A 22546-nucleotide genomic window follows, 5' to 3' on the forward strand; every position below is an offset into this window, starting at 1 on the left:
AGATGGTTTGATGTCTACATCTTCCTTCTGGGATCCAAGACTCCATGCCAGTCCTTTACTAGGTCAACAGGATTTGTTTTTTTGTGGATGGCTGTGATTCCTCTGCTCTGGACTTTCTTCATGCCCAGCCAGCCTTGCTCAGTCCTCATGTTCCTGTGACAGGTTTTGGGATGAAGACACATGTAATTTTGGAGAGGTGATGCTCTTTGGACGCAGGCACTCTCAGGATGTGAAAAGAGCAGTGTCCAAGATCTTCCCCAGCAAAGAGTGGGCAAAGGCAAGGGTGATGACTGAAATGGGACACCAATATTCCACTTCCTGTTCTACCACTGGTAGAACAGGATACCTGTTAGCCTGGATACCACATAGATTTTGTCAAGACACCTAAAATTAGTAGAAATATGGTACTTTTGTGTCACAGCACAGAAAGAGCTGTTTTTCCCCTTATTCCTGCAGAGGAATAACACCACTTCCATCCACTGTGGGAGATGCATATTGCAAGGGCCTCCAAATGTACCACAACAAACAGAGCAGGAAATGGGTGAGTACCTAACCTCAAAGACAGAAACACTTGTTATGAAAACCCTATTTGCTTAATAATTCCAAAGCTGCCTCATTCCACCAAAAGCAAACACACAATTTCAAGGATTTATTGCAAGAGCTACTACAAAACAATAAAAAGCCCCTCTGCAAGTACTCAGTCCTCCCCAGCTGTCCAGCTCTGCTCCTCCAAGTTACACCTGCCTCCACAGACCAGCTAAGTTTTCTTGGCCTCTTCATTCCCTTCCAGTTCCATCATCCATCCAGTGATGTTGCTCTTCTTGCTTTTCCTGAATTTGCAGTACCAGCAGAAGACAGCAAGGGCCAGCAGAAGGATCAGAACCAGTGGTAAGTATAAGATGAAGTTCAGCAGTGGTGGGGATGAGCAGATCCTAGACAAAACAGTTGATTCTGAAGGAAAAAAGAAAGAAAAAGTGAGGCCCCAAGCTAGTTTGAGTTTCTCACTCCTAAGTGCTATTTTCTTAACACTTTTCCCTCAATCTTCAACAGCTACAAATTTTTAAGAATTCATACAGGCTACCTGAGGAGAAGGGAGAGAGAAACCAGGTAATTTGCCTCAATTTCTTGTCTGGGGAGGTCAGATAAGGCCCTGGCTTGTTCATCTGAAACATCCCAACAGAAACAGCCAAGTTCTTCTGCTAACTCATTCCAGACTGGGCTCAGTGAGGAAAAGCAACACACCCTGCCTGACATCAGTGACCGTGGGATGAGGTAGAAGTCTGTCAGAGGCTGCACCACTGAGCAAGATGGGATAAGAGGAAAGCAAAGAACACCAAATCAGGAGGTGCCTGTCCCCCCCAGACATCTGCCCCTCCTTGTTACTCCTGATCTGCTATCGTATTTCATCCCCAGCGAGCTGCAGGCAGCTGTGAGCACCATCCTCATCCCTGGCAGCTCCTGCAGAACAGCTCCCCAGCAGAGGTGGAGGCTCCTGGGTACTTCAAAGATACCTGCATCACTGGAGGAACACACATGCACACACATGGCCACCCAAAAAAAAAAAAAAATTAAAAAGAGAGAGAGAAAGAAAAAACACCCAGCTAAGATTTTGCCTTTTGTGAAAACCATGAAAACCACTTGGCAAAAACACTTATTCAAAAATTGGAGGAGAATTTACTACCAGTTACTGAGCAATTTTAGCAATGCTTTTTCCACCAGTAATGGGTAACAAGAGATAGAGGGAGCTGATGAAGGAGAAATCTTGCGTGCTAGAGAGCTGTGATGGATACCAGCAGCAACACGACAGCAGGGGGGATGAAGTGCTGTCAGTCCCTCTCTGTGCAATTAAATCCAGATTAGCTCTGCTGTAGGTGCAAAGTCATGAGAGCAGGCCTGTTTCTGGCTGTGGGAGCAGCAGGCAGAGGGAAGGGCTCTGCAGGGTCACTCTCTCCATGCTGCTCAGTTCTGGGAATTGCTGCAGAAGCCAGAACTCGTGTAGGCACCCAGGCTGGCTTCAGGCATGGCAGCTCCAGAGCTGAAGGCAAGCACAAGAGCAAGATCCTCTCAGCTGGGTGCCTCATGATTGATTTCACAGTTTAGATTTTTTCCTCCATGCGGGTGATCTGAGCCTCCTATTTTCCCAAAGCAGCAACAACTCCTGCCTATTACCTTCCCAAAAACCCTGCGTGCACCTGACCGAAACCTGTGCTTTTATTTACTTAAACTTCTGCATGCAGAATCCAGTCCTACCTTGCGATATATATCTTATATTAAAACTACTAAAAAAATAGAAGAAAGGATTTCATCAGAAGGCTAGCTAAGAATAGAAAAGGAATGATAACAAAGGCTTGTGACTGACCGAGACAGCTGGACTGTGATTGGCCATTAATTAGAAACAACCACACATGAGACCAATCACAGTTCCACCTGTTGCATTCCACAGCAGCAGATAATCAATGTTTACATTTTGTTCCTGAGGCCTCTCAGCTTCTCAGGAGAAAAAAATCCTAAGGAAAGGATTTTTCATAAAAGATGTCTGTGACACCACCTTTGCACCCAGCAGGTGCCCCCACTCACCCCAAAGTGAAGTTTAGAGAGACCTCAGTCTAGACAGACTTCCCAGAGAAGTCACACCAAGAATTTTCCCCCCAAAACACTTAGGTCCTGGTCCCAGCACGGCTCTGGGGAGAGGAGGTGATCAGCCCCTGGCACCCAGCAGCGTTACCTGGCGGGATGGTGATGAGCTGGGTGTGCCCTGAGCGTGCCAAGGCCTGCAGAGCCCAGTCCTTCCCCTCGCCCTGCTGCTGCCATTCCTGCAGCTGGCAGTAATATGCCCCAGCATCTCCCCTCTCCACGCCGCTCAGCGTCAGGCTGAAGTCGCGGGCGGAGGCGCGGCGCAGGAACAGCCTCGCTGCCAGGCGCCCCTCGGGGTACTGCACGGTGCCATCGCGCTGCAGGGACAGCAGGGCACTGTCACGGCCGCTGCCCTTCGCCTGGAACCAGGTGGCTGAGAGCTGTGAGCGGGGCGGGAGGGCGCTCTGCAGCCGGCAGGGCAGCGTGGCCTCCTCGCCCTCCCGCGCGGAGATGCTGCCGTTGGTTTTCTCCATCTGCAGCTTGAGCTCTGTGGGGGAAGAGGGAGAGCAGAAAGAGATGTTGCGGTGTTGTACAGCTGTAAAAACACTTCTGCCTGCACCCACAGGCTGACAGGAACCTTCTGGAGCAAAGTGTGAGGGATTGGAATGGCCTCCCACAGGCCCCTTGCTGCTGTGACTCATTCTCCCTGGGGTGTTGTGTCCCCCACCTTGCCCATCATCTCTGCCCCCTGTGCAGTAGTACTTCCTACCCCCTCCAAATAAGTGATAAAGGCATCTTTTGGACCAAAAGCTATTTAGGAAGCTGGTATTCTCTGATCCACTTTATTTAGGGCTGGAGAGAGGCTGATTGAGGGAAGAACTGAGCCAGAGAGATCCACCATGCACCCCGGAGGTGCAGTGATTAAGGTGAGAGCAGCTGAACCTCCCGTCTTGTTCCTTAGCAGCAATGTGCTGCAGGGTAAGGAAAACCTGGTGTTTTCCTTCAGGATGCTCAGCAGCACCAGGTAAGGGCAGCTTCTCTATTCACAGCATTGCACAACCACCCAAGTGCACCAGGTGTTGGAGGGAAAAGAGAAAGGCCAAAATTCACTTTGTTATGAAGCATTCCACTACATCTGCCAGTAATAAAAATAGCAGCTCGGTTGGCTTGGGAGGATGTGGTAAATCTTCCTAATTCCCTATTTCCCTTTGAGAGGCACTGACAACTCCTGCATCCCTAAGCCTCTGATCCAACACAAGAGCTGCTGCTTTTCCTAAGCCCTGCCAGCTTAGGAAAGGCCTGGCAGGGGCCTGTCATAAGTTGACCCAACCTCCTCCAGCAGCACTACACAAGGGATAACACCTGCTCACCTGAGAGTTTGAACTTCAGCGTGGTCCTTCCCGATGTTCTCTCTCCGAGCTTGTACCAGCCATCCACCAGCCAGAGCCATTCCTCCACCACACAGTAGTAGCTGCCCTCATCCCCCACGTTTGCAGAGAGAATCTGCAGCTGGAATAGGCTGCTGGACACCCTCTGGCTCAGGAATCGTGACTTCAGTGCAGGAGAGCTGAATTCAGACCCGTACTCCAGTACGCTGGTGTAGTTGGCCCTGAGGATTTGCAGGGGTTTTGTGTCTGCTGGAGGAGGCAGGAGGTACCAGGTAACAGCAAACTGTGAATTTTCCTGGGCAAACACAATCCTGCACTGAATGGCTACGTTACTGCTGGCAATCTCCACAGAGCTGTCTTTCGTATCAACCTGAAGCTTGCTCCCTAAAATGGAGAAACAAAACAGTCATGCCAGATGCAGCTGCCAGTACAGGATACTGACAAGGAGGGGAATAAGGCTGAGAGAAACACGCTGGAAGAGGAGTAAGGAAAAGGGCACACAGAGGACAAAGGCTCATTAGGGGATGCTGGAGCAGAGGGTGGAGGGAGGAGGGAAAGAGCAAATCCACACACCCTTGTGTGTACACACAATAGCAGGGAATCACAGCTGGGTGTTAGTGGGCAGGAGAGCAGCAGAGGAGGTGCCTTGGAGACCACGGAGCAGGAATGGGGGATGGAGGCAGCCATTGTGTTGGAGCTGGGAGGCAAAGCCTCTGTCTGAAGCCAATGTGTCTGTCTACCACTGCTCCCATCAGCAGGCTCACACATATGTGACAAAAGCAGCCCACAGCTTTGGAGACTGTGAACAAGTGTCTTTTATCACAGAGTGACTACAGAGCCTCTGTGGGTTTCACTAACAGTTGCCATGTCAGGTGTTTGCTGTGGTTATTAACCCAAAACCACACAACAGAGTCCTGCACACCCCTGTGATCACACCCAGTGATTGTTCAGTGCTGTGCACTTGAGGAGAGCAGAGGGATGGTGCTGCCTTGGGCAGAGGGAAATCCTGATCCTGATGTGTCTGTGCTGCTCTGAGGGAACCTCTTCCCACAGCACATCACCTGTTGCTGGAACCTCTCCTCCAGCAATGAAAAGGCTGCAAATCCATATCTTTAAAGGTCCTCCAGCCACCTGCATTTCCCCTCCATGCTCAGCAGTCAGGGGAAGGAATACACACAGGTATCCACCCTTGGGTAGGGAGAAATTACTCACCAGGAGACACCATCAGGGTTTTAAGGGACTGTAGGCTGAGTTTCCATTCTTAGCACTTTCCTTGCCTATGAGCTGAGCAGCAGGACACCCTCTGCCACAGAGGCTGGGGACAACTGAGCTCCCTTAAGGCTCAGTCCCTGGGCGCTGGTCTGGGGACAGGCAGCAGAGTTCACACTGAGATGGTCCCTCAGAATGTCTCAGACCCCTGCCCTTGTCCACAGGTTCAGCAGGGCACTCCCCTCCCAATCCCAAGGGATGTGATGGCAGCAGGTGGTGGAGAGGGCTTTGGGACAAGAGGGAGCTGTGGCTTCTCCCACAGGGGCTGAGGGGGAAGGAGGACACTGCAGGAAAAAGCTTTCACATTTCCCCTTCCTTCAAGCATTTCTTCTCAAAACTCAAGCAATCCACTTCAGAGCCCTTCACTACCTCTCTTGAGACTGGTCAAAGCAAAATATCCCAACTGATATCTCTTTACATCCCTGTAGAGCCTCTGCTTCTGTGAAATCTGCCAACAAAACCTCCCTGCTTATTCTTTTCTCTTTGCACCCCATTACTCTTCCTTCTCTCTGCAGACAAACACATTTTCACCAAAAGGTTGGCAGTCTCCTCCAGAGAGGCACTTGCACAAGTCCCAGTATCTGCTTATTGTCTCGATTCAGTGATGAGGATTTCCACAGCAACACTCACTGGGATTAATGGGAGGTGGATGTTCCCAAGGGATCACAGTGCTGTCCTGCATTTCACAGTGTGCATTTGCTGCTCTGAAGAAACAGGCGTGGGCAAAAAGCAGAAGAGAGGGGACAGCAGTCATCCTAATTAGGACACTGTGCAAATTTATCAGATCCACCACGAAAACCACACTGACTTGAGCACACCTGGGAACTAGATGCCAGTTGATGTCTTACACTTGAGTATTTAAAAGCACACTTATCCCAGAGCTGGCTCTCTGGAAGCACAAATGTTCAGAGGGGGATGCTGAAGATACCCAAAAGCCATCTAGAGAGGGTTCTGGGCAGCCTGCTCTAGGGGGCCCTGCTTGCACAGGGAGTTGGACCAGGTCACCTCCAAAAGTCCCTGCCAATCTCCACCATCCTGTGTTTCTGTGACAGGTGAACTGACCGCACTGGAAAAAATAAGACACTTAATTCTGAACTTCATCTGCTCAGCACCAAGGATACCCCTCAGCCAGTCAGTGAAGTGCCAGAGAACAAAGGGGCAGGCAGGGTCTTGCTTGAGTATGGCCTAGCCTTGCACCCACTCATGGGCAGAGAATGCTCCAGAGAAGGAAAAGCTACGAGATCTCAGAGAGGAGGCACAGGAACCAAGCCTTGCGTGCTTGATTTTGATGAGGAAAATTGCTGTTACGCTCTCAGAGATTACCTCAAGAGGAAGCAGAGCGTTTGCTGCAAAGCCCCTTTGTTTTAACTCCAGGTCTCCTCTCTCTCTGCTGCTAAAGATCATTTACCAAAAGGGCAGAGGAGCTGCCGCCTCTTCCTTTCTCACATAAAAGCCATGATGCTGTTCTCCCTTTCATTTTCAATTTAATTAACCAAGCTGAGCACCTCAGCACCCATCTCCCTGTGAACCTTGCCTGCTGACTCTTGGCTTGCTCCTGGCCCAGGAGCAGTGGAGCAGGCAGAGGAACACAGCCCACGTGGGCTGCTGGCCTGGGGGACACAAGGTGAAAATGCCCACTCCAGCTCCACTGGAGAAAAACGAAAAAGCCCACTCAGCTGCACTGAGAGGATCATGGAGCACTGATTATGAGATCCCACCTTAGATGTTGAAAATTGAAAAGATCTGTCCTCCTTCCCTGTCTGCTATAATCTTTCATGGATGTCCTTCCTAGCTGAAGATGGTCTCTGGACCACAGCAACATGTAAACTCCTAAAGCACCAACTGACATCAAGTAGTAAACAAAGTGCTGAAGCAAAAAGTCAAGCACTCCAGTATCTCTGCAGGCTCCAGCTACAAGGTTTTATATGAGGAGAAGCAGGCTGGTGATTTTCATTATTTGCAGCTTCATTTTCTGCCGCTTCCCCTCAACCCTATTGCTGCCTGAGCCAGCTTCCTCCCCACACTTCCCAACCTTCCCAAATATCCTCCACTGGCTCGTGCTGCCTTTCCAAGAGAGGTGGCAGTAGAGGCAGCAGGAACCTCCCACTGTGCATCACCCTCTCCCAGTTCCCACCATTCTTTATGGAGTCACAGTCTCCAGCAGCAGCTGCAACACATTTGGAGCCAAATGTTGTAGTCTCATGCTGCTGCCATCTCCTCTGTGTAGATGCTCTGCAATTACACCTGCTCATTGCCACTTACACTAGAGATGTGTGCCCAAAGACGCTGATTATTGTCACCCCTTTGCCTCAGTGCCACCCTGCCCCAGCTGGTTCTAGCTCCAGAGCATCCCAGCAGTCAGCTCCACAGGGGTGAGGAATCAGTAACAGTGGAACAGGAGAGAGCACCAGAGAAAAGAGCCCAGACAGGGTAGGGAATGTATTAGCCTATGCCACAGCAAACCCATCAGTTAAAATACATGAAAAATGCATAATTTCAGTTCACTGGGCTGTGATTCCGAAAATCCAAGGATTTTAGAGGAAGGAGCACTTAATGCAAGGAAAAAAAAAAAAAGAGCAAGAGCTCTCCTTTGCTGGCAGAACAGACATGAGGGCAAAAAACCAAACCAGCCCATGTTCTCACACCTGCCTGCAGAGGCTCACTCAGAGGCTTTGGCCAGGACAAACCCTGCAGTTCCTGCAGCAGCCCCAGCTGTGAGCAGGGCACGCTGGCTCCGTGGTGCTGCCTTGGGGGCTGGGGTCTGTCTGCTTGCAACATCTCTCTTCCATAAGAGGATGAGGCTCCCAGTGGGATGCTGGCAGGAGGGATGGCAGCGCAGCCCCGGCCTGCAGGGGTGGCCATAAAAGGGAAGCCTGGGCAGGGCCCTGGCTGTGCAGCCCAGCTGTGCCTGGCAGGAGATGCCTCCCCACGGAGTCCCGGCACCCTGAGGCTCAGTGCTGGCTCCCAGCCCGGCAGAGAGGCCTGGTGCTTTCTCAGCATGCCTTCAATATTCTGGTCAGGGAACACAGGCATACCCCAGCATCAGCTTCAGGGGCTGGTCTCTCTCCACTGCCTCCCAGAAACCCACACTATGGGGTGTACCTTGCACCCCAAACATTCAGCCGGGCTTCTTGGGGGGCTCTGCTTCTTCCCAGAAACCAGGCTCAAAATCCTAGTGGCAAGGCTGATCCCTATATGCTTGGTGTAATCTGCAAACAAAGAGATACTGCCACTTGCCCGCACCAAATTTGCCTCCAAGGTTTTGTCAGGTGCCGAGGAAGCACCAGAACAGGCAGCACCATCTCCTGCGGCCCTGGGGACGCCCCAGACATCAGGGGCCCTGGTTGCCCCTGGTGACATTTAATGGATTTAAAGTTGCAGGAGAGACCTCTGCTGAAGGGTCTGCTTACCTGGCAGCACCACTTTTATTCCCACGGCATTGGAGCTGGTGCTGGCTGCCGGCCGCCCCAGGGGCAGGACGTTCCTCCTCCAGACCTCCACCTCGCACTGGTACGTCCCCTCGTTGGCAGGCAAGGCGCTGTGGATGTGCAGCCTGAAGGAGGTGTCAGTCTTCGCCAGCTGGGCTTTCCCCTGGAAGCGTGGCTGTGCTGCCCCCCAGAGCACGGTGCCATTGGGAAGGACCTGGACCAGCTCCTGTAAGGGACTCGTGGGCGGGTTGGGCTGGAAGCGCCACCGCACAGACACCGGCACCTCCTCCAGGGCGTAGCTGGCACCCACCTGGCAGAAGAGCTCAAAACTCTGCCCGTAACTGACCGTAGCAATTCGGCTTCTCAGTGTGGCCTGCAGACCCAGACCTGCTCGGGAGGAGAGAGCCCTTGGCTTGGGGACACAAATCCTGCCCTTGGCATGGGGACCCAAGTCCTGCCCTGTGCCACCCCACCACCACCCTTCCCTTCCCAAGAAGGAAGGCCATGGTCACTGCACACCATGGAGATGAGCAGCTCTGCACTCAGAGGGCAGGAGAAGCAATCAGAGGCCAGCACCAGGGGGTATCTCTGATAAATGCCACCAGACAATTCAGCAAGTAGCTTTGTGGAACTTAATTACTGCGAGTAATTATGCTGCTAGAACAGATATTTTGTATTCCAGCTTAAGGAGACAGGCCTGCTGGGCAAGATACTGCCCCTCAGGTCCCTGAGCATTTTAGCCGTTGTCTCCCGCAGGTCTCTCCCAAAACACACCATGGAGGACTCTGGCATCTTGGTAGAAATGGGGAAATTGAAGCACTGCAGGGCCAAGTGGTCAGCCCTAGGTCACCCTGCAGCAGCAGAGCTCAGAGCAAGCAGGCCCATGTCCCACTGATGTGTCCACCTGTTGGAACCCAGGAAATTCCTCTGACTGCCCTGGAGGACTCAAACCCCTGCCTGGGCGCTCAGAGACCTTGGCACAGAGCCCAAGACCCCCGTGCCTTTGATTTTGACCCATGGAAAAACAATTACCAAAGAGAGTTTAAGTAGAATAATAGTTTGTCACAGGGTGAAAAATAGATTTTTTTGGGTTTTAGAATGGGGGTTCGAGGTCCCAAGATGGAGGAATTTGGATGTACCCTGTCCTCCTTCCTTCTTCTTTTTAGACTCCATCTACAGGGTGATGGTGGCACTTTTGGATTGGTTTAAGGTAGAAACTCACTGTCTAACATAGGTGATAGGTATTGGGAAGTTATTGTAAATAACGCACACGTAGTTTTTAGTATACGAAGATAACACCACCTCTGAGGGCAGCCAGTGTGCCTCAATCCAACCTGCCAGACAAACCTTGGTGGGTTGGAGAAAGAATGTTAGAGAGAAGAAATAATAAACAGCCTTGAGAATGAGAATAGAAGAATCCTGACTCCTTAGTTGACTCAGAGTCACTCTGACCAGCAGAGAACCTGAGATCCACCCACTTCTCCCACCCAGAAACAGGGACAGCTGAACTCACCTATGGAGCTGACCATCACTGCTGCCTCCCCCTTGCCTGTCCAGTTCCGGCCTCGGGACCACTGCGTGGCTTCACACCGGTACTGCCCGCCATCATCCTCATCCAGCGTGCTGGGGATCACCAGGGTGAAGGTGCCAGAGCTCTCTTTCTGCAGCCTGAGGCTCCCCCGAGCCCCTCCATGCCGGTAGGCGCTGCCCAGGTTCAGGGCACCATCCTGCTCCATGGCGGCCACCAGCTCCCTGTGCCCCGGCTGCTGCGGTGGCAGGTGCCACCAGCGCAGGGACACGGGGCCGGTGGCTCCCTGCACCTCACAGTGCAGGACCAGGGCGTCTCCTGCTGTCACCCGTGGGGTGCTGGTGGACACAGACAGGCGCAGGTGGATCTCTGCAAATGACAGTGACCACGTTGGGATGCTGTGCTCCTTAGGAAAAGCCAGAGATACTCTAGCGTTACATGGAAGACCAGACAAATCTTGATTTTGGAAAAGGAGTTGAGGTGTAGTAATTACATATCCTCTGAACAGAGAGAGACTTGCTTCTCCCAGGAAAATCCTGGGAGGCTGTGTAGAAGCTGTGAGAAACTTAGGGGAAATAATTCAAACAATTATTATCTCTCTTTCTGTAACCATTGTTTATAGATATGGTTCTCCAGAATGTGCTATTCATAGTTCACCAATAGGGTGAGAGAAGATTCCTAAAGGCCAATCAGGTCTTAAGTCCACCATTGTTTCTATAAGAACTGTACATTTCTAATAAAAAAGTGTTTTTGCATGCCTTCTGATGATAGAGTCTCTGTATCACCTTTAGCTGTCCCCAATACCCCTTCACTGATATTGGAGAATTGCCTGAAATTTTCAACCAGCCTTTTCATATAAATTTGGAGAAAGCATTGTGGTTGCAGTTTTTTGGTTTTGTTTTTGTTTTGTTTGTTTGTTTTTCTTTTTTTTGGTTTTTTTTTTTTTTTCTTTCTGTTTTATGTCTTGGGACACAGATACATAAAGAATGAGTTAAGAAACAGAGTCCCAGCAGGCAGCTCCTGCTACATCAGAATAACCATTATCTAGCTATGACAAGGAAACCAAGAGCCTCCTACACACTTTCCTTAGAGTGGTTTCTCACAAATCATCCATCCAAAACAGTGAGAGTACCCTGATGGAAATGGCAATGATCCCCCTCCCCAGACATGCCTGTTCTGCTGGGTTTTCCTGTGATTTTCAGGAGTAGCAGCAGATGTTGCTCACAGTTTTCAGTACCAAAGATACAAGAGGACCCAGACTCCTCAGAATTCTACCTATTTGCCCCAAAACTTACTGTGAAGAGATTGGACTAAAGGTTTACACTTTGTTGACAGCTAATGTGTCTGTCATGCTAATATGTGCTAAAGCAAATGCTTTTCCCATTATCTATCAAAAACTATGGCATATTTACACTCTTGCTGCCCTGTCAAGATGAGGCCAGACCTAAAGCATTTCCCAGTCAAGGATCCTGCAGACTTCACCCAGCAGAGCAGCTGTTAGGCTTTACTAACCTACTGGCTTCACGTCGACTTGGATGCCTGATGACACAACAGTCTGGATGCTCTGCAAGTCCCCAGGAGTCTTCATTTCTGACACAGAGCACTGGTAGGTACCCTTGTCCTCCAGCCCCACCTCAGAGATGGTGAGGACATAAACTGTGTTGCTTGGCTTGAATGCTCGGAGCTGCCCCAGCCTGGCTCTCTCCTGGTATTCTTCCTCCCAGGTCAACACCCCATGGGGGTCAACCCTGGCCACTTCCTTGTTGTTGAGGAGCCAGACCACTTTGAAGTTGCTGCTCTTTGGGGCTTCCACCACACAACTGAGCTGCAAGCTGTCCCCTTCAGAAAGGGAGGGTTCAGCGGCAGTGAGGTCCACGGAGAGGTCTGTGCCTGTGGGCAACCAAAAAACAAGGAGGGTGGTGGGTGGCCCTGCCCATGCTTCCCTCCTGCCTGGCAGTGCCAGTGGCCTTGCAGAGGGCAGCAGGAGGGAATTCTCTGTTAAAATGTGGGGTTTTTTTTCATAAGAAAAGTGATCAGGATGGAAAACTTGGACCCTGGGGAGAGGGTTGCCAGCTCTGGGCACTAAGCAGCAGTTGCAGGTGGAGGAAGAGCCAGAGCCCTGGGGAGCTGAGCTCCCCCCTTTAGAGCAGATAAACCCAACAGAGCACTCACTGGGACAGCCTTTGGCCACAGCCTCCCCCTGCTCAGCTCAGACGTCCAAACTGAGGGCTGCCCTAACTCAGAGGCATCAGCTTTTGCAGGTGCTGCTCTGCCTCACCTCCTGGAGCTGTTTTACCTCATGGAACACCTATCCTGTAAGCCAGAAAGGGGCACAAAGGGCTTTTATCACAGTGGTGGTTTTAACTATGCTGCTTGTGATAGAAAAAGGTGTATGAAGGGCTGGCTTTCAAGTGGCTTGTCTGAATCCACTGTGTCTCTTCCTGCATGCTGAAACCCCCAGTGTCTACTGTGGATTGTGGGCAAGAGATGCTCTCCAAGCTGGAGAGGACTTGGGTTAAGTTCCTACAGAAAGCAGAAATTTCAAGACTTATCACATCATGGGGAGGCAGGAAGGAAAAAAGAGAAGGTGGATCCTGCTCCCCATACCAATTAGCAGTAGGTGCTGAGCAAAGAAGGCAGTGACAGGGGGAACCTGAAGTCATCTTCCCCTTGGCAGACCCTCTTGGGCAGTCAGTCAGCTGTGTCTGAGGTAGGGACCCCATCTCTGGGTCCTATTGTAGCATTCACCTTCCTCACTGGGCATTCACCTTCCTCCCCAGGCACTCCTGGCACCAACCTGGCTGGACAGTGGCTGCAAGCAGGAGACCCACTGGGTACCCCAAAACCCTGAGCCATGACCCCACAAAGCACTGGCTTGGCCAAAAACCTGGAGGAAGGACTGAGCCCCCGTTCCCTGGCTCACACCACTGTGTCCCTGGGTCACTGTGGTGCCCCATGAGTCTCAAAACACGGGAAAGGTTACGTGCTGTAGTTTGGAAAGAAAACAGAGCAGCTCCCAAACCACAACTGGAAGGGCTCAAATAATTTACCTAAAGCACAGCACCCTGTGAATTTAAACACTGGTTCATAAACAGTTTGGGAACAGGAATCCCAGCTGCTGCAGATATGTTTGGCATTCCTAAACATTTGCTGCAGAGTTTATAGAAGCCCCTGGAGCAGCTAGCCATGGTCAGAGTGGCTGATGGCTCTCAGAGTGACGGGGTGCTCAGCCCTGGGTTCCCCCACTGGGTGCTGGAGGAGGAAAGCAGCCCTGCAAATTTGATGGAGGGCTTGCACACCCACTGCTGTCCCACCATGGCAATACCAGGAGCACCAACTCTGCCACCATGAGGTCCTCTCACCACCCTTTAACACTTACCACAGGACAAACATCAAACTCTGACAGGGTTTCTAAAAAATCCCATGGCACTGATGCCTGATGCACTACCAGTCATGACAAGCCCTCCTCAACAAGAGGATGCACAGAAGTGCACTGACTGCCATTGCTCCCCAGGCAGCAGCAGGCTTGGAAACCTTTGCTGCAAACAGTGCACAATGAGGGGAATAAAGCTTACCCACTCAGGTTTCAGGAGACAAAGTGACAAGAGAGCACACTTCCCTCCCCCTCCTCCTGATACCTTGCTCCCCTGAGGCACATTCAGAGTGCTGAGTTCTCACCCGTCTGTTCTTTGGTTTCCTGCTCTGACTCACTGCCCTCCCACAGGACATCAGTTCCCCTCACTGCCCCAGCTCTGCTCTGAGGCCTCCTCCACCCGCCCTGAGCAGTGGGGACAGGGTACACCACCTCCACAGGCAGGGCTTCAGTGGGAGACTTGCTCCCATTTTACTGCACCCTGTGTTAAAGGGCACCAACTAGCCACAGCCTTGTCTTGGCAGCTTTGAGCTAAAGCTTACTGGTGATAGAGAGAGAGAGAGATTCTCCCTTCCCCTGGGCATGGCTACTCACACACATCTGGGGGAAGAGCAGGGTGAGGGAGCACAGCCAGCAGAGGCTGAGGCAGCAGGGACAGACAAGCCACCCCCAACAAGAGCTGTGCAGCACACACAGCCCATCCCTGGGTCCCTCCATGCCTCTGCTGAGGCACAGTGACAAGCAGCTGACTTTTTTAAGGCCACAAGAGCCTCGAGGCAGTGTAACAACCCTGTTTTCCACACTCTGGAGTTAGGACTGCCAAGGATCCATCCAGGCTGCTGTGGGCACACGCTGTGCCCTCTGCTAACACCTCACACGGGTCTGTGAGGCTGTGGCCTTGCTGCTGGCATCGGGGATTCAGCTGCATGAGGAGCCAAAACACCAGCAGCTCCTGAGCCAGGGCTGCCATGGCCCTGAGCTCAGCCCAGCCCGACCCACTGTGTCTGAGCAGCTCCTGAGCCAGGGCTGCCATGGCCCTGAGCTCAGCCCAGCCCGACCCACTGTGTCTGAGCAGCTCCTGAGCCAGGGCTGCCATGGCCCTGAGCTCAGCCCAGCCCGACCCACTGTGTCTGAGCAGCTCCTGAGCCAGGGCTGCCATGGCCCTGAGCTCAGCCCAGCCCAACCCACTGTGTCTGAGCAGCTCCTGAGCCAGGGCTGCCATGGCCCTGAGCTCAGCCCAGCCCAACCCACTGTGTCTGAGCAGCTCCTGAGCCAGGGCTGCCATGGCCCTGAGCTCAGCCCAGCCCAGCTCCTTGGTGCCCAGCCAGACCCACCAGTGTGTCCCTGGGCTGCGGCACGGGCAGGTGAAGGGGCACTGAAATCTGCTGCTGTAGAGCCTGGAATGCACAGGGGAGCTGGAGCCAACAGGTGAGTTAGTTTGTAAAAGGTCTTACCCCGGCTCAAAACTGCCAGCCAAGTCCTCTGAGTTTGGTTGCGGGAGATGTCCTTCCATGTCTTGTCAGGATCCTCAATCCACTCGGCTGCCTCACAGTACAGCTGCCCCTGGTCAGATGGCTTCACTCCCCTGATGATGAGCTTGTACGTGGTGTTCCCAACCTTGTTCAGCTGCACATTCCCCTCCAGAAACCTCTGCTCATAAGAGGGCCCTGGCTTCAGGATGAAGTCCTTGGAGAGGGTGAGGATCTCCTTGGCAGGCTGCTCTCCTGCTCCCTGAAGAAGGTACCAGCCAACTGAGAGATGGGTGTGCTGGGCAGTGGCCTTGGACACCTCACAGGTCAGCTCCACCACATCCCCTTCCATGTGAGTGAGGGCCTGGGGTGCCATGGAAGCCGAGAGTGTGTCTGGAATCACTGAGCATGGGGAGAAACACAGAATCACAGAATATCCTGAGTTGAAAGGGACCCATGAGAGTCACTGAGTCCAGCTCCTGTCCCTGCATAGGACAACTCCCAAGAATCTGCAACCAGGGCCTAAGGGAGCTGACAGCACAGGAGAAGAATCTGTAGCTGACTGACAAGGCTTCCATCACCTTGTGTTGAGGTGTGAAGGGACTAAAACTTCAGCAAACAAGAAAGAAACAGTCAATCTCTTTACAGTGCCCTCTTCACTCTTTACAGTGCCCTCTTAATTAGGCAACCCCAAGGAGATTAGAACCCATCCCCTCATTGTCCCAAATGCAGACTGGTGCAACACCAAGATAAAGGAGAAAACAGGGCTGAACACCAACTGGAAGCACCATACCACCGTGTAGACTCAGTGGGCTCACAGCTGGGCCTTTCCCTCTGTATCTCCACCCCATTGCTTTCCCTCCCCAGTGGTCTGCAGGAGCTGCTACCTCCCTCCACCTGTGAGTATCCTACTTGGGTCAATTCCCATACCCACAGAGCCTGGGAACTCCTGCCTTCCCAAGCACTCAGCTGCAACACGCTGTGTCTGTGTCAGGAGCTGAAGTCAGGCCATGGGAGAGCAGAGGCTTCCTTTTCCTCCCCTTGCTCTGGCTGGGAGGCAATAACCACAGAATCACAGAATAATGAGGTCGGAAGAGACCTCTAAGATCATTGAGTCCAACCTATGCCCTAACACCTCAACTAGACTATAGCACCAAGAGCCATATCCAGTCTTTTTTTAAACACATCCAGAGATGGTGATTCTACCACCTCCCTGGGGAGAGCATTCCGGTACTTTATTATTCTTTCAGTGAAAATTTTTTTCCTAATACCCAACCTATACCTTCCCTGACGCAGCTTGAGACTGTGTCCTCTGGTTCTCTCAGTTGCTGCCCGGTGGGAGAGACCGACTGTCGGAATTCAGGACATCCCTCTGGCTGTCCTGGATTGCCAGGATCCCTGCCAGGGGGCTCAGACACCCTGGTACAGAGCCCAAGACGCCTGTGTCTTTGATTATGACTCATGGAGCAAATTACCAACCTTATATGAAGATCTACAAGCCACAAAAGTATAAGTAGAATAATAATTAGTTTGTCACAGGGTGGAAAAATAGATTTTTTTGGGGTTTTTAGAATGGGGGTTCAGGGGGCAAGATGGAGGGATCTGGGCGTGTCCAGCCTTTCTCCTTCTTCTTGGCCTCCATGTTCTGCTGTGATGTTGGCACTTTTAGATTGGTTTAGAATAGAAGCTCACTGTCTAACATAGGGGATAGGTATTGGAAAGTAATTGTAAATATCGTACACGTTGTTTTTAGTATAAAAAGATAACACTGCCCTGGGGGCAGGCAGAGTGCCTCTGTCTCTGAGCAGATCTTGGCAGGCCAGGAGAAAGAATTTTATAGATAAGAAACAAAAAACAACCTTGAGACCGAGAACTGAAGAGTTCTGACTTCTTCAACTGCCGGGTTGGGAAAAGAGACTTTCTAATGCATCTCAGGGTCACTCTGACCAGCTAAAGCCCCGAGAACTGACCTGTCTACAACCTCCCTTCAGGAAGCTGTAGAGAGCAATAAGGTCACCTCTAAGCCTCCTCTTCTCCAGGCTAAACAGCCCCAGCTCCTTCAAACGTTCCTCAAACCAGAGAACACGCAAGGTGATGGATATCTTGACATACCGACCTCAGCCCCACTCATCACCCCTTTCCCCACTGTCCCTCTGACAGATGAGATGTCCCTGTGGGGACAGCAGTGACCTGTCCCAGCGGGAGCAGGGCTCTCACTCTGGGCCCACCTGTGAGGTTGGTCTTGGCGCTGTAGGTGCCGAAGTACCTCTCGTCGGTGTTGGGCGTGTGGCACTCGTACTGGCCGGCGTCGCGCTCCTGCAGCTCGGTGATGTGCAGCAGCACGGCGTCCCCCTGCAGCCGCTCCACGAAGATGCCGCGGCCGCGCACGCGCTGCGTGTAGATGGCGTAGGGGAACGAGGGGTCCACGGTGCTGACGATCTGCACCTCCCGCTCGGGGGCCGAGGGCAGGTAGATGGACCACTGGAAGTTCTGCTCCGCCGGGCCCTGGTAGCCGCTCACCTTGCACCACAGGGTGACGTGGGAGCCCTCCGTGCGGTACAGGGGGCCCTCCTGCACTGTCACTTGCCGCTGGGCACTGGTCAGACCTGTCAGCACACACGGTGTTTGCAGGGGGGGCAGTTACAGGAACAAGCCCTGTTACAACAGAGCCCTGAAATTTCTTGTCTCGTGTCACACTTGTTTCCTGTCTCTTCTCTCTCTTACACTGGGGGGTCACACAACAGAGGCCAGAGCATCATGGCCAGAGGGCTGCCAAGCCCGTTCTTGCCTGAAGAGCCTGTCTCAGGCAGCACTGCAGGGGAAGCAGCAATCAGGCTGAGAGCACTGGAGGAAGCTTGTGGTGTGTTAAAATGAAGAGGGCCAAGCTCTCGGGTCCTGCACAAAGTGTGGGGGACAGGGAGCATGGGGGACAGGGAGCAGGGGTGCAGAGCTGGTCACTGTCAGAGGAGGAGATGCAACACAGAAGCTGAGGCACGCGGGACAGTGGAGGTCAGCAGCAGGCTGGATGCTGCAGAGATGCTCCATAGGCAGAAATGGAGGAGAGCACAGGAGAGGGGGTCAGAAAGAACTCTCCTCTGAAGGCAGGGGGCACAAGGAAGCATCAAGAGCTCCCTCCATTTCTGCTTGCACAGGGTCTGGGGATTGCCACCCACAGACCCTCCCCTTCCATATAGCACTCAGCAGTGACATTCACTCTGGAGCTCAGCATGCACACCAAGCAGAGTGCCCACAGGACATGGGTCTTGAGTCATAAAAACAACTGTGGTGGCCAGGGAAGAGAGCTGGTGACAGGGCTGCCTAGGAAACCTTCAGAAATTCCCTCCCAATGGAAGAGGGAGTGAGGTAACACCCTCCACACACTGCAATCAGCCACTCAACAGGGACGTGTGTGTCCCCTCACTGAAACCCTCTTAGGGTTTGGGCTCTCATTTTGGAGTGAAAACACAAAGCAAAAGGAGCACGTGCTGATGGCACCTCTTCCCATGGCAACTGAGCCAGAGCAGCACTGGCTGAGCCCCCCAGGCCCTGCTTTCCCCACAACACTTCCAAGAAAGCTCCAGCCACTGGGCAGGGCACTCACCCAGGAAGAGGAGGAGGAAGAGGAAGGCAGCTGCCAGGCACTGTGCCAGCCCCATGGGAATCCTCTCTGCTTGGATCCTCTCCCAGAGGGGCGCTGGTGGGTTCTCATGGGCGATGGCGGCAGCCACGCCGCTATTTAGAGAGAGGCTGGGAGGAAACTGTCTCTCAGTGGTGGTTTCCTCTGCTCAGAAAGGCAGGGAGAAGTCACGGAACGGGGTGCATCAGCAAAGCAACACCCTCTGGGAGGTGACAGCCTGCACCCTGTCCCCAGGCCACCTGGGCAAGTGTGACAATGCCCAAAGCCCCTTCTGCCACTGCATCCATGCCAGATGCCCACCTGTGGGCACCACTGGCTGTGGCTTTGCTGTCCAACAGCAGCTCATGGGCTAAACCTCTGTCTCACTCCTTCCCCTTTATTGTATGGAGTAGCTTGCTCCCTGCTGACAGTGAGGAAGGGACAAGGGGCTGGATTCCAGGGAGGGATGGAAGCAGATTTCTAGGGATGGATGAAGGCTCCTCCAGCTATTTATTTCCCATGGCTGCAGCCAGCAGCATGATGCCTTAGGTAGGGGCTAGAGTGGCACAGCCTTGAAGATGGCTGATCAAGCTCTCCCCACTCCAGTGTCCCCAGTGGGGCATCCTTCCCACCAGTCCATCCACCACATGGTCAGGAGGATCATAGCAGCCAGTCCAGCCAGCTCGTTGGTTCTTGAAGGACCACCACAGAGCCAGGAATTGGCCAGGAACTCTATCCTGTATGCAGATCCCATGGATGTGGGAGATCCTGGCCCAACACTTCTGGCAGCAGCAATGGGACCATGGGGAGCTGCACTGGAGGGCTGAGGTCAGGAGGCTCCAGTGCAGTCCCAGGGGCTCTGGCACATTCCCAGAGACAGGTGTTGTGGCTGCATTGCCTGGGACATGCTGCTGGCTCCTGCTGGCAGGTGCCAGGGGTGTCCTGGGACATGGTGGGTCATCCAGGGCCACATCCTGGGCAGGGAAAACCCAGTCTCTGAGGCATGTAGCCAAAACACTAGAGATGGGCTCCAAGGCACTGCTGAAATTATTTGTTTGGCTGTTTTTGTTTGGTGAGGGGTTTTTTTGGTTTTGGGGATTTTTGGGGGTGGGGTTGTTTTCTTTGCTTTGGGGTTGTTGGCCTTTTTTTCCCCAGGTGGCACAAAGCATTTATCCCTGAGCCATGCTGCTCCTGCTGCTGCCAGAGGGATTGACTGAATGACTTAATTAGCTCAGGGATTCACAAGCAAAATCCAACCATAAAACAGCTCCTCTTGCTAGATCCCAGGGGGCTTCCAGAGGGAATGAGATTCATGTAACAACCCAAAACAAACACCAGGTCCCTCCTTTTCCCATTTATAAAACCAACTCATATGGCAGGCTGGGAGGTGGAGGCAGAGGCCTCTTGCTGCAAGGCTCAACCCTCCATCATCCAGCTCCTCATCAGCTCCTCAGAAAACCATATCCAGACCAGGGGACAGGCTGTGTCAGCAGGCAGAGGTGCCTGCAGGACCCCACCTGTACCCTGAGGAGGGTCTGTGCCTTGTGGCAGCAGGACAGAGCCATAACTCTGTGGTAGGCTTACATTCCGTGCTGCAGGATTAAACCTCCCCATTTCAGAAGGAAAGGGATGGAGAGGTTTGCTTTCCAAGAGCAACCCACTGCCAGCACTGCCCTGGGGGATCATCCTGTTGACAGTAAGCCAACCCACTTACCACTTTGGAGGAGGGAAAAGCATCAAAAGCATCTCTGCTACAGTGACAGAGTAAATGGAAAGGAAACTTGGAGTTCAACCTCAGTGAGCTTCCGACAGCCAGTGTGCAGATAAACACACACTTGGGGACAGTTTAACTCCAAGCTTGCAGCTCTAATGATGCATGAGTCGCAGTTCACATTTGCAGTAGAGAAACTGGGGAGAATAGGACTGCCTGGCCAAACTGTATCCCTGGCAATAATGATGCTCTGTGGACAAAACCAACAGTTCCTTCTTCCTGGGGCTGCACAGTCTAAAACTCACTCTCTTCCTCTCTGGGAAATCAGAGCAACCAGACATACAGCAGGGCAGGGTAAAGGAGGGGATCAGAAAATTCTTTACAAAGACAGCACTGCCATTAGAAGCCACATCAGGGAGTCCAAATCCATGGGGAGAAAGATTCCCTTGCCCTATTTTCCCAGGCATGACACCAGACAGGAAATATGATCCTTGGATAGCAGAGGGTCCCTGCCTGTGCCTACACAGAGCAGAGGACTTTTCTCCTCTGAGCCAGGTGCTGCATGTGCCCAGGGCCCCACCTGGTGAACTGAAGTGCTGCACAGTCCCATAGGGATTAAACACTCTTGGCCTCTGGCTCCTGGAACGGCCTGGCTACTGCCAGCACCACAGCAGGGCCACCTCTCAGTGCACTTCAGCAGGGTACAGCTATGTACCAGAGCATAAAGTTGGAAATTGGGTTGCCCAGACCACTGGCTTTGTCTTTCACACTGGTGATGACCATCTTCAATTGCATGCCTTCATTCTCCTGCCTCTCCCTGGATCCCTTCGAAGGTGCCCTCACTGGATGTTGTTCAGCCATTTTAGGTCGAAGCTTTGCAGAAAAACGCCACCAAAAGCACAGCAAGGTTACCAAGCTACCATGGAAAGTTACCAAGCAAGGTGGAGGCTCTGCTAAAAGAGCAGAGCAGCCATCAGCAACATCCGCAGTGACTCGGAAACCTCTTGGCTAGACAAGTGCTGACATTCACCTTACACACTGCAGTGAGCCTGGGGAGAGATGGAAATAAGGCAGGCTCAGCCCCACATCAGGGCAGAAAGGCTGTGGAGGAAGCTGTTGAGGGTGAAGGAGGTGACTCAGTAATCAGTGTTTATTTTTAGGGGGAGGAGTCTGTTGAGACCCAGAAGTGGTTAGGCAAGCACAGGGGAAAGGCTGTAACCCAGATCCCAGTCTGGCTGTATGATCCCTCACCCCATTTGGGCGCCTGGGGTTAGGGAAGCTGTGGTTTCCTGCGCCTGCAGCCATCCACTGAAAAGTCACAACAAACACCACCATCCAAAGGAAATCAGACCTCAAACCATGTTGCAGGCAAGTCCAGCTTTGCACAGGAGGGGTTTTCAGCCTGCGTGGTTGTAAACACCTCTGTGCCTTGCAAAGAGCAGCTGCAGAGAGCTCCCCACATTTCAGGCTGCTCTTGTGACCAAATGGGGAGGGGGAATACGGCCAGGTACAGGCTGTAGGCAAGCTCTCCAAAAATGCTGCCTCTGCCTCAAAACTAATTAGATTGACAGGTCTCTGGAGCTCTGTCTCCCACCCAGAAATGCCACTGCTGTCTGCCCACAGTGATGTGGAGAGGCAGGAGGACAGGGAGGGATGGAAGCTGCAGCTTTGAAAGCAGGAGGCTGGCGCCAGGCAGGGTTGGAGAGACAGAGGGAAGAGCACAGCATTAGCCGGGATAATCTGGCAGTCTTGGGGGACGCGCCAGAAGCCTACAGATAATCAGGGGAGCTGGTGCAACAGACTTTGAAGTCTGCCATCAGGTTTTCTCAGCCCGGCTCAGACATCAAAGGCAGCTGGTTGCTGCCCCCAATTACAGAGCGAGCCGGCCTGCTGCCTGCCTTCCCCAAGGCCGGCGGCTCAGCCGCGCTCCCCCGGGCACGCGCTCACGGCCAGAAACCTCCTGACAAAGCAGAAATGCCCAAATTCCCTGCAGCTCCTGCTGGAGCCAGGCTCACTTTGCTGGGAGCTCGCCTGGCTGCCACGTGGCTTTCACCTTGGGCTGTGGGAGCCAAGTGAGATCTTGGTGGATACAGATCTGCCCACTGATGTGCTGTGGGGCCTCTCAGTCCCAGGAAAACCAGACAGCCACAAAAAAAGGGGAAGACTAACAAAAGAGAAGAAAATAACAAC

General features: G+C 52.7%; 1 protein-coding gene across 1 annotated transcript; it reads right to left on the reverse strand.

Moving 5' to 3' along the window:
* Window positions 1-634: 634 nt before the first annotated feature.
* Window positions 635-18899, reverse strand: CD101 (CD101 molecule). Its single transcript, XM_071433746.1, has 9 exons — window positions 18631-18899; window positions 17258-17635; window positions 15015-15431; window positions 11700-12077; window positions 10173-10556; window positions 8642-9046; window positions 3945-4346; window positions 2726-3121; window positions 635-951 (listed from the first exon to the last, which is right to left on the reverse strand). Exons 1-9 carry the CDS (start codon window positions 18683-18685, stop codon window positions 758-760), a joined length of 3009 nt encoding a protein of 1002 aa, XP_071289847.1. The 5' UTR covers window positions 18686-18899; the 3' UTR covers window positions 635-757.
* Window positions 18900-22546: the final 3647 nt, after the last annotated feature.

This window comes from Agelaius tricolor, unplaced genomic scaffold (assembly GCF_023055355.1).
Source record: "Agelaius tricolor isolate 1412-34295 unplaced genomic scaffold, bAgeTri1.0.p SCAF_9, whole genome shotgun sequence".
NCBI lineage: Eukaryota > Metazoa > Chordata > Aves > Passeriformes > Icteridae > Agelaius > Agelaius tricolor.

What these genes read in the sequence shown, in the direction of transcription:
- CD101 (XM_071433746.1), bottom strand. Translation starts at nt 18,685, where the DNA reads ATGGGGCTGGCACAGTGCCTGGCAGCTGCCTTCCTCTTCCTCCTCCTC. An exon ending in CTTCCTCCTCCTCTTCCTGG is followed by an intron (nt 17,636 to 18,630) that starts GTGAGTGCCCTG and finishes GTGTGCTGACAG; the next exon opens with GTCTGACCAGTGCCCAGCGG. An exon ending in GCTCATCACCATCCCGCCAG is followed by an intron (nt 952 to 2,725) that starts GTAACGCTGCTG and finishes TTTTTCCTTCAG; the next exon opens with AATCAACTGTTTTGTCTAGG.